The 11,153-nt window shown below is 45.5% G+C and overlaps 1 protein-coding gene across 1 annotated transcript; it reads right to left on the bottom strand.

The window, feature by feature from the left end:
• Positions 1–572: 572 nt before the first annotated feature.
• On the bottom strand, positions 573–10,330 carry LOC136001918 (transcription factor JunD-like). The gene has a single exon (XM_065656654.1). It carries the CDS (start codon positions 10,283–10,285, stop codon positions 9,014–9,016), a length of 1,272 nt encoding a protein of 423 aa, XP_065512726.1. The 5' UTR covers positions 10,286–10,330; the 3' UTR covers positions 573–9,013.
• Between the last annotated feature and the right edge of the window lie 823 nt (positions 10,331–11,153).

Below are 11,153 nucleotides of genomic sequence, written 5' to 3'. Positions count from 1 at the left end.
GCAAGAACTGCGCTAAGAGTCTCTGTAATGAATAAATAGCACTTTGCAACAAAGCAAAACAATTCTCCAAGTTTTGCTTGTGTTGGGTCTTTTGTTTCTGGTTTGGTGGGGGTTTTGGGGGGCAGAAAGGAGGACAAATAAACAAAGCCTGAGTATCTAAACTGTTACATATGAAGGAATGCTCAAGGGGCTCACAAAAACTTGTTTTGCCACATGTTGAGCAACATCACATGGGAAAGCCTTGAAATTAGAGCAAATGCTTGAAGACAGGGCGTAGCTGCCTTATGGAGCTTGTCCTTCACAGGCCACATTTTATTAGAGAGCAAACCTTTGCATCATCAGTCAGCATTCAGACCTGGACTTTACTTGATGACATTTCAGTATGCTGGTTGCCATGGCTATAAATAAAAAAGGGTAAGTGTGAAATTAACAGTCATCAGGCAAAACAGGGAGGGGCACAGTTTCCAAAGAAGAGAAGTTTAGAAGACACTTAAGCAGTAATAACAAAACAAAATAAGCTAAAAAGCATTATGAAGAGCAATCTAAATTCTCTGACACTTAAAAATACAATAAATATTACCATTAAATTATGTATCAGGGAAAAAATTTATTTCTTCTTTGGATTTCCTGTTTTTTTGGTTTTTTTTACTGTTGCTGATTCCTCCAGTTGTCATTTCTATTACCATGGAGAAAAGAATAAAAAAGTAGACTTTATTATATGCTTTTGACCTGCTGGGAAAGTGGTATCATGCCACAAAGATATCACAGACATACCAACTTGTGCTGTGATTTCAGTTACAGTGTGCTCAGCAAGACTTTCAAACATCACCACAATTTACTATACCATTTTAGTAACTAGCACAAAATGGTTTGGGCTGGTAATGACACTTGGGATGCATTTTAGAAATCCCTGTTCTGAAGGCGTCATCTTGCAGACTTCAAGTAGAACAGGTGTCCTAGCTACTTACAGCCACAGCTTATGTGACATATTATATATAACAAGATTATTTAACTCTCCAGTAGTTAGTATTTTCCCACTATTTCTGTCGCCCTTCCATGAAGGATATTAGAAGACTGAATGGTAAAAGTAGGAAAAACGAGAATTTGACCTCTGGCTCTATTCATTAAAGGGCAACAAGATTTATACCAGTATCTTCTATTGGTATCTTTCCCTAGCAGTTACTAGGGAAAAAGAGGGAGAGTATCCCAAATACACTCTCTGGAACAGTCCATTAACTTTATTCCATGCCACCACATTGCTTGTGTCCTGCATTACAAAAAAATCCAGAGATTTAAGAAGCAGAGGTGTGAGAAACATTATCAAGCTCAACATATTATCCTTCAAAAGGCTCAGCATGAAACACAAGACTATCTTTATAAGCCTTTTTTTAAAGACCGTTCATTCTTAAAGGTCAATTTTCCACGTCGGGCAGGAGGGTCATGCATCCCTCGGGATGGTGGGAAGCTTTCTGCAAAGGACAAGTTCTACAGTTCGAACAGTTCTACAGAGTTCAAACTACTGGTTATGATTTTTTGATTGTTCAGTCCATGGTCTCAGAAAAAGGACAAGGATGTGGTGAGAAGCCTGACATTTAACCACTTCAGCTTTCACCATCTATGACAGAAGTAATACCACAATGTCACTGATTGTAACTGAACAGTTGCAAGACAAGCTTCAAGGTACTTAGCAGAAAGATTTTCAAATTTATCTAAATAAATTTTAAGGGAAGAGTAAATAGGACTTAAACTAGAAAATTAAACAAAAATGCAAAATCAAAACAAAAACGAAGACTGCAACCAAAGAATTTTTTTTTTTCTGGGAAGGGATGGAGGGTCTTTTACTGATCTCCAGTAACACAGCTCTCTGGACGGTGTGGAGCTTATTTAAGCAGCTTACAACTCCACCCTGAACTAGGTCTTAACCAATAAGTAACAGCAGAAGTAATATTTTCAGCAGTGTGCTAAATACCATAATCTAGCAGTGAATTAATGCACAGTGAACTGGTCATATCTATTATCTCCATGTGTTAGCAAGGCTTCCTAGTCATCCATCACTCCAAAGCATTCCTACAGAAATTATAATTTCCCCAGAAAAGCCATTCAGCCAGCACCTATACTCCTTAAACTATTGCAGACCATGTTTTTTTACGAGCACTAGAAATTCAGAGCAAAGCTCAATTTACAGCTAGCCATGCTATGGATACAGACCTTTTCATAACAGACAAAAAAGCAAATGGCAGGCAGGTAATTATTTAGGGTGACTCCCTTGCAAATATTATTTATGATAGCCTCTCCTTCACTTTGCAGCACATTACTACATATGATCTGGAGCACATCAGATTACATTAAGGCTACACGTGACTTTAAAATTCATTATCTTTTTGTGTTAAAGTAGCATTGCAAGATTTCACAGTCTTCCAGTTTGACTGGAAATCTAAAAAATGAACTTGCAATCACACACAGAATTGCAGCTTAGTTTTCTTCTGGGAGAACTCAACCACAACAAAGAGTATGAATATGCCTCATTGCATACTGCTGCAGCTAAGAAAATCACAGTTCCTCCATTTGGCCATGCCCTTCTCTATGCACAATAGTGTTTGTGCACAACACCTTGACATGTGTTTGCAGGTATCTGTGTTCTTCAGTAGAACTTGCTCATAAAGGTTGGATTTGCTGGCTTTTCCTGTATCAGCACCTGGCACCAAGTTGAGAGGATACCAAAGCAGAACTCCAGCACAAGAACTCATGTGCCATGCGGGCACAAGACCAAGATTCAGTGCTTTCACATCAGTGACATGCTTTTGTCAAGACTACTCAACAGAAAGCTGCATTTCAAAACACAGTGCTGGTGTGAAAATACAGATCCTTCCTTCTTCTTCCCGCCACTGTTTCCTCAGCAGGACCCTGCAAAGACAGCTAGTGTGTGGCATTCTGGTTGACCTACATACAGTGGACTGTTTCAACATCCAAGCAGAGAGTCGGTTTGTGACTATACTGACACAGAAAGTAAACCTTCTGGTATGCAACAGCTTAAGAAAACTGCTTCCAGATCAAAGGAAGCAGCAAGGATCAATACCTGTAGCAAGTCAACAGGATGGTGTCTTGGAAAGCGGCCCTCATTGTAAATTAGGTGTATACATTTATAAACTCTTCTAACAATACATGGACAACAGCAGGTTCTCCACTGTGCACTCACTGTTGCAGTGTTTTTCAGAAACCTACATTTAGTTTGTCACAAAAGACCACTTCGTGTACAAGTTGCTTCTGTCCCGCCTCTGAGTTACTAGCAGCCACTATGAAGAAAGAAGTTTCACAGCACAAACAGCTGCAAGCCACTTCATAGGCAGGATAAAAAGAGAGATCTTTGAAACACAGGACAGGAATAACTGAAAATGAATAAGACCTCTTGTCTCCCGTAACGTACCATAATGGCCTAATATTCCACAAATTTAGATTTAATTCATCAACACCTTCACAGTAAAGTTTCACCATGTGCAGTAAGATTAATAAGTTCATAAGAAACTTTAGATTCTGAAGTTTGTCCCAGGAACATCATACTGCACCGGGTAGAGTAGATGCTGATGCAGCCCCACAGCAAGTAACTGTGGCAGTAGAAAGATCAGTCAACATTTGCAGGATTATTACGCACTGAAAAGGCTTTCTGTTCAAGGCTTTTTCTTGTGATACAGGTCTTGCCAAATATTAAAAAAGATGAATCCCTGACAGATTGCACCATCCACCTCTGCTGGAAAATGCATAGTCACTGCACACAATGCTGATTAAGTGACCAAAGAGTGTCAAAAGAGCCTAGGAACTCTCCAACACCCATTCTCAGTTAAACAGTAAACAAAATACTTGGAACATGGAAGTGGTTTTGTACAAATATGTACACAGATATGTCATACTCCAATTTGTCTACTTGCTAAGCATAGAAACATAGAGAATCAAGTAAGGAAAGAGCAAAATTATCCAGCAGCAGATACAGCTGCACATAGGAATAAAGGAAAATGTAACTCATTGCTTTTTCTTTTTTTTAACTTACACTCCAGAGCAGAAGGACACATAAAATGCATTGAAGAGTGACTTATGTTACAATTTTTTTCTTGCATATTAATTTCAGATATAGAGAAATTTTCTCTAAGAAGCTACTAGATTGAAATAGCCAAGGATCAGGTTGTGGCAGATAATTCAGTATTTTCAGCACAACTAGTAGTTCAGACATAGCTTTCATCTGTACTTCAGACACCACCAAACAACACTATACAACAATTCTGAAAGTATCATTAAGCTATATAACTGCTTAGAAATTAGTTGCCAAATAAAATTTCCACTTTAACAGCTGCAAACTGCAGAATGCCTCAGGACTTAACTTTGGGAGATTGCCCCTTTGTCAAAGGTGAGACAGACACACTCAATCAGATATTTAAACAAACAAACAAAGGATGCCTCATGACTCTTCCTTCAGTAGTGACATAAACATGAACCAAGACGACAGAGAATTGTAGTAGGGCCACTCTGAACAGCACATGATATTCAAGTGATTTATGACATGCAGCTAAGAGTCCAAATCCTTTGAGGTATCTACCTCTTGCAAGACTATTACAGGCTCCCAAGCAAAACGTCACCACCACCACCAGAATCATCCCTCTCTGTAATCAGGACTTATTGCCCCCAAACACCTACAGTTCTCAATATATGCAAAGTACCTGTGTTTTACAAATTGCTCTCTAAGCCTGCCAAATGAGCTCATCGTGGAGTCCCAGTGAAAGTTGTAAGAACCACTCACCAAGCACGAAGACCTGCCTGTACACTTTGTGATACTGAGAAACCTTACTACCCATTCTATGCTGCGGAGCAAACCAATCAGCTTTCCTAGTAATGACATAATTTGAATCAGCACTTTCTCTGCACTCACAGCAAGCAGGGGCAGATCTGATGGGAGCCCCACCCTCTGCCCAAGGAAGGAGTCAACAAGACTTCCCTCACCACAAAGACTCCTCCTCCCACTCCACAAGACAGAAAAAGGCCTCATAACATTCAAAGAAATTAGAGCCATTTATTAATCAAACTATTTTGCTGTAGCACCTAAATAAGAAGGCACTTCACATCTAGATCAAGACATCGGTTCACGCTGCTGATGAGCAGCAAGATGTGCACAGGAACAAGCTTCCACTAACCAAAACAAAGGAAGGGACTGCATAATCTCCAGAGCAGAGATTACACCTACGGCAAAGAAACAAAGAGGGCTGTTTGTTGTCATAGGTTCGGACCTGAATGCAACACCAGATCAGAAAGGCATGAGGGTAGCCTGCAAATCAAGTTACACAGTGAGAATCTTTGTAAGGAGTAGTGAATAGTGTGCACAAGTGTAACAAACATGGTACAGATTTGAAGGAAAAAGAAAAAAAGCTAAAAAGCACTGAGGTTCCAGTGAACATAAACTACCTTGTTTGGGTTTTTTGGTTGATTTTGTGCGGGGAAGGAGGGCGGTGTTGGTTTGGTTTTGGTTTGGTTTGTTTGTTTTTACAGTGACATAGAGCCAACTTGCCTGCAGTTACTGAAAAGGAGCTATGTATGTAAATGTATGTATATATGTAAATCATATAAACAGTCTGGAAAATTTTTACCCAGTATCTATCTTTTAGCATCTCACAGTGACCAAAGTTTTAGGCAGAAAATCAAAGCCTAAAAGAAATAGACATGAAAAATCCTGCAAGGAACTGAAGAAAAAAGGCAGGACAAAATAAAGAGACCATATTTAAAGATTTAGAACACAGCAGACGTAAAAGTCAGAGTGCTGATACATACTAGAAGACAGTAACAACTAAGCCTGATGGCTGCAGCAGGCAAGCTGAGTCTTGTGATACTGGTTCAAACTCTTAGGTGCTTAGGCTATCCACTCATATCTCTGCGACAGCTGCAGCAACCTCTATGGCAGAGTCAATAGGGAAGAAAAAACAAAACAAGAAAACCACCACCTTACACTGTTCTCAGATTTTGGTTACATCAGTGTTAGATCCTGTGTCTTAGACTGAATACCAGGTAAAAGAACACATGATTGATGAAGGTAACCTCTCATTCTACAGAAAACACATTTCTTTTGGACAACTCTACTACCAGAATAGTAGCTTCTGGCAGACAGCTGGAGCCACCAGCCTCACTAGTAACCTGTCATCGGGGTAACAGACCTGGCCTGTCAGCACTTGTACCACCTATCAGCTAGAACATAAAGCAGGCTATCAAAGAAGTTACCACATGAGATCTTTGAGAAGCTGGATGCAGGACTGCTCTTGCAGAAAGCTCAAATAAGAACGAGGTAATGTGTGATGGTTTCCAGTTTTAAAAGTACTATGCTAAAAAGGGTGAGCTCATTATAACCCTGCCAGGTGATAGCCTATTATAGCCCTGCCCTTGGCTGGGAAGGGGAATCGTAGTGATTTCATGTGTCTTATGGATCCGCCACTTCTCCTTGGACATTGCTAACTTATTCTGACAAGAAATGGTAAGGTAAGTAAAGAACAAGTACTGCACAGCTATATTTATCACTGTCCTGTTTCCTACCACAAGACCTTTACTTAGCCCTACACTCATTTGCAAATACAAGAACTGAAACAGCAGTGTCCAAACATGTAATTTTTATGAGGTTTCCAGGACTCTTTAAAAAAACCCACCTCGCTACACATACAGTAAAGCTAAGCATCTCACATCCATGTATCTACCAGGCAGCATTACCTCTCTCACTAGGGAAAGTGTGTTAAGTGTCGAGGGAAAAAAACCCCTTTCAATTTCTTCAATCTTGTAGTATCTTTGCAGATAGGTGATGCCTGTCACCCAGTAAAAACCAGTCATTTTTCACCCAGTTATTACATAACAGCCAGTGCTACAGATTGTATGCTGTTTGGTTCAGAACGCCTGTAAGAAGTCTTTAAACCTGTGTTAAGATCAAAATTTTTTTTATGTGTTCATTAGCATTTCTAACAGCAGAAGGTACTGTTACAGGCAATCATTTCAACTGCTGAAAAAGGTTCTGGTGACATGATTAAACAGTTAAACAATAATTAATATGGCTTCTACATAATTTGCATATGCATTAAGAAAGAAATATCCTCAGAGCATCTCAGCTACAATAATACAATTACTATGCATTGTCCTGTCATTTCACATATGTGCAAGGAATGAGTATGCACTCTAAGAAAAAACTCACACACCTGACTGCTGCAGCTCATCTTTCTGAACAGATAGCACTCACACATCCCCAATAAAAGCAAAAAACCCTGTGAGTCTATCCCATTCTTCTTGAATTTCAAAGCATCAAGCACAGCCTTCAGAAGAAGTAAGAGATGCCTAACAGCTCCTGAGTGGGTTTAACGGATCTGAGCAATGGCTTGTACACATAAAGATGTCTATGCCCCCTTGGCTCCTCACACAATCCTCCATTTTCACCAGCTGGCACAGACACATATCCCCATGTAAGTTTTGCCTCTGAGTTCAAGCAGAGTTTTTAGTGCAGTTTCAAAGACGGGAGCAGGCCCTGCTCTGTAGCTGGATCTGCTCAGGAGAAGCCCTGCCCTCCCCCAGCAGCAGGCCCGACCTGCGGCCCTCACGCTGAGGGGCTTCTGGTGGGGTGACCGTCACAGTCTGACAGACCCTTCCCACGGCACCATGCCACAGGGCTCGGCAGCGCTCCGTTAGCGGCTATGCTCAAAACACACAGGTGAAGCAAAAGCAAGGTAGGCAGTACTACTGAGCAAGGGATCTAAAGCTTTTGAAAACTTATTGAGGATTATGTCTAATCAGAGGAAGTAATTCCTTTGCCACTCTCTTCTACAAGTAAAACCTTGACAAAGTCATAAATCAAATCAATTCTTCCCAACTATTAATAGAAAAACATTTCACATTCTAGTGCTGACTCTGTCTCTAGAGCATTGCAGAAAGTTTCTTTAGAACAAGGTAGACCAAGAAGCAAGATATATAGATTTCTACTGAAAAATAAATCTACTTCTCATTATTTCTGCAATTTATTCAAACATAATACAATGGAATTACCACCTTTATAGCTAGCCCACCCCAAACCTGAGCCCTTTTCTGTATCACACAGAATTGTTACTATAGTCATATAGAGCAAACACTACTGGAATGTATACAGTGAAGGAAAAAAGAAAGTAAACCTTTACTTGTCAAAGTAACCATTTCACTTCTAACCTGTTATCTAGAAAAATAAGGTCTAAGCAACACCCAAAATGTCCAAGTTTCAATAAATAACTATCAATGCCCCAAGTCTGCACTGACACAAGAAATATGGAGCGTACAGTTTAGAAAAGTATTTTCAAATGGCTGAGTCAGGAATGCATTTCATCCTGCTTAAGACTTACAATAAAAACCATTTCCCTCCAGGGTTCGATTTTAAAACTGAAGTCATCTAAGTGCAAGAGCACCCACATAGTTGTCTTAACTCTCAATGGCAAATTAAAGCTCTAGAGAAAGACAGTATTTTTAAAAAAAGTTCTTTATCAATACCAAGAAAATATACATAGCCATATTGTGTTTTAAATATATATATACACGCACATCTTTTCAAAAGGGTACGATTCTGGCTTTTTTTTTTAAGTTTCAAAAGCTTATTGATTGCTATACAGTTCAGTAAGGTGTATTATGAAACAGAGTTTTTATATCCCCCATGAAAATAAAGTTGAATCTTTCTGTAAACAGGAACTTCCTTAATTTCCGAAATCTCTACAGACCTCAAGCACTTCACTGAAAAAAAATAAAAACAACCACCTGCCCCAGAACCTCCCACGGAGACCCTCGCTGCCGAGTACAACATCCACAGACCTCGGGAAACGCTTAACAACACCCGGGTCCTGCAACCGTCTTCTCCGGGCGCAAATAAATACTTATAATTAACAACAATAACAGAAGAGCGACGGCGGGCAAGCACCTCGGCCCCACGTAGCCTCCGCACCGCCCTGGCGGCGAGCGGGGACAGCGCAGGCTGGCGACGGGGCGTCCCTCCTCAGCAGGCGCTGGTCTCCGGTGCTGCGACCGCCTCGGGGGGGCCCTCCCGGGCCTGAGCGGCGGGAGGAGGAGGATGGCCGGCGGCGTTGATGTGGCAGCCGGAGGAGAGGTGGCTGCGGACGCGGCCCTGCAGCTGCGTGACCTGGGCGCGGAGGAGGTTGGCGGTGGCGGCCAGCTCGGCGTTCTGCCCCTTGAGCGCCTTCACCTTCTCCTCCAGCCGGGCGATGCGCTCCAGCTTCCGCCGGCGACACTTGGAGGCTGCGATGCGGTTCCGCAGCCGCTTGCGCTCCGCCTTCAGGCGTTCCTGGCTCTCCGCGTCCAGCGGCGACAGTGACGGCGGCGTCGGCGCGCTGCTGCCGCCCTCGCCGGTCGCCGTCGGTGGCACCTCGGGCACCGTCTGCGGCTCCTCCAGGGACCGCGCCGGGGGCAGCCGGCCGCTCCCCAGACCCGCCGCTCCGAAGGCCAGGCCCGGCGGCGGGGCGGAGGCGCCCGGGTAGGCGCTGCCCGAAGGGCTCAGTGGCCCCGTGGGGTTGAAGCCGCTCAAGTTGGTGTAGACGGCCGGGGGGTCGGCAGCAGCGGGAGCTCCCGGTGGCCCCGGGCGGGCGGTGCAGCAGGGTCCCGGCGTCGAGAGCGGCGGCGCCGCCAGGAGCTGGTTTTGCTTGTGCAGGTCGGCCAGGGCCTTAACGAAACCGTCGGCGAATCCCTCCTGCTCCTGCGTCACCGGTTGCCGGTAGAGAAACGGCCCCGCCGCCGCTGCTCCGCCGCTCCCCGCCCCAGGCGCAGCGGGCCCTGGGCTGCCAGACCCCAGCCCCGCGCCACCCTGGATCAGCAACTGCTCCAGGTCGGCGGCCGGCGGTAGTTTCAGCAGCGGCAGCTCCGCAGCGGAGCCTAGCGCGGCCTCCGGACCGCCGCGGGCCGCCACCGCCGCCTCGCTGCCGCCTGCTGGCTCCGCGGAACCGGCGGGGGGCGGCGGCGGGGCGGCAGCGGCGGCCGACGGCGGTAGCAAGCGCAGAGCCGCCGCGCGGGCGCCAGCGGGCGGCCGAAGGGCGAAGGGTCCTGGGAGCGGCGCGGGGGCGGCGGCCGCCAGGTCTCGCTTTTTCCCGGCGCCCAGAAGCAGCTTCTGCCCCGCCGCCGCCGCATCGGCTCCAGGTCCGCCGGCGGTACCGAAAGCCGGCAGCGGCACGAAGTCGGGTAGCAGCTCCAGTCCTTCCTCGGGGTAAAACGGCGCCTCCATCTTCACGGCGGATCGCCCACTACGCCCGCCGCTCATGCTGCCGCCCTCGCCGGCCGGCAGCGGCGGCTCCGGTGGGCCAGCCGCCCTCGGCTGGCAGCGGAGACTGAACCGCCTCCCGGCGCCGCCGGCCCCACGCTCCGCCCCGGGCCCGTCGACTGCCCGCCCCGCCGCCGTCGGTCCCCCCCCCGCTTCTTCCTCCGCCCGCTGTGCTTGCGCTAAAGGGCTTGACGCCGCAGCCACGGTGTTGCCCCGGTGGGGTGCCCGTGGGGACCCCACGCTGGCTCCCCCCGAAAACTCTCCCCGCGGCTGCACTGCGGGAGAGTAGGCGCTGCCGGGTTTCTTGTGGGCATCACGCGGGGATGCTCCAGCCACGGCACACGTTCTACGAGAGGAAGGCAAGCAAAGCTCACGCGTGACAGGTCCTCATGCGTTGGTTTGTGATGGCTGGGCACAGGGTAGTGCAGGTGTCAAGGGTCAACGCTTCCTGACAGCATGGGCTGGAAAGTCTGCTGGGAAAATGCTTGGCCACAAGAAAACAAGCTGAATTGTCAAAGCAAAAGCCATTTGCAAGAAGGAGATGGATCTGACATAGTTTTTCTTCTGAAAAAAAAAGTTTAGAGAAAGGGTCTGAAACAGCTTAGATGTCTTTTCAATGTTATTGAAACATGAAAAGTACTGTTTTCTGTTTTGGAGGTGGTATTTGCTGTTATCTTCACTTCAGACAATCCCTCCTGCCTCTTTTCAAGTCTCTGAAATTCTTAGAGGATGAGGAAATTGCTTTCGACCCAGTCTTTTAAAAATCTGTTCTACTGAGGATACTAATGTGATACAGAGCTGCTGAAAGCTGTTTTTTAAGTTGGCTTGCTGACTGAGGGCCTCAGTGCCTCATCTATGCATTCACCAG

Source organism: Caloenas nicobarica, chromosome Z (genome assembly GCF_036013445.1).
Source record: "Caloenas nicobarica isolate bCalNic1 chromosome Z, bCalNic1.hap1, whole genome shotgun sequence".
NCBI lineage: Eukaryota > Metazoa > Chordata > Aves > Columbiformes > Columbidae > Caloenas > Caloenas nicobarica.
This window is presented reverse-complemented; position numbering and strand designations above follow the sequence as displayed.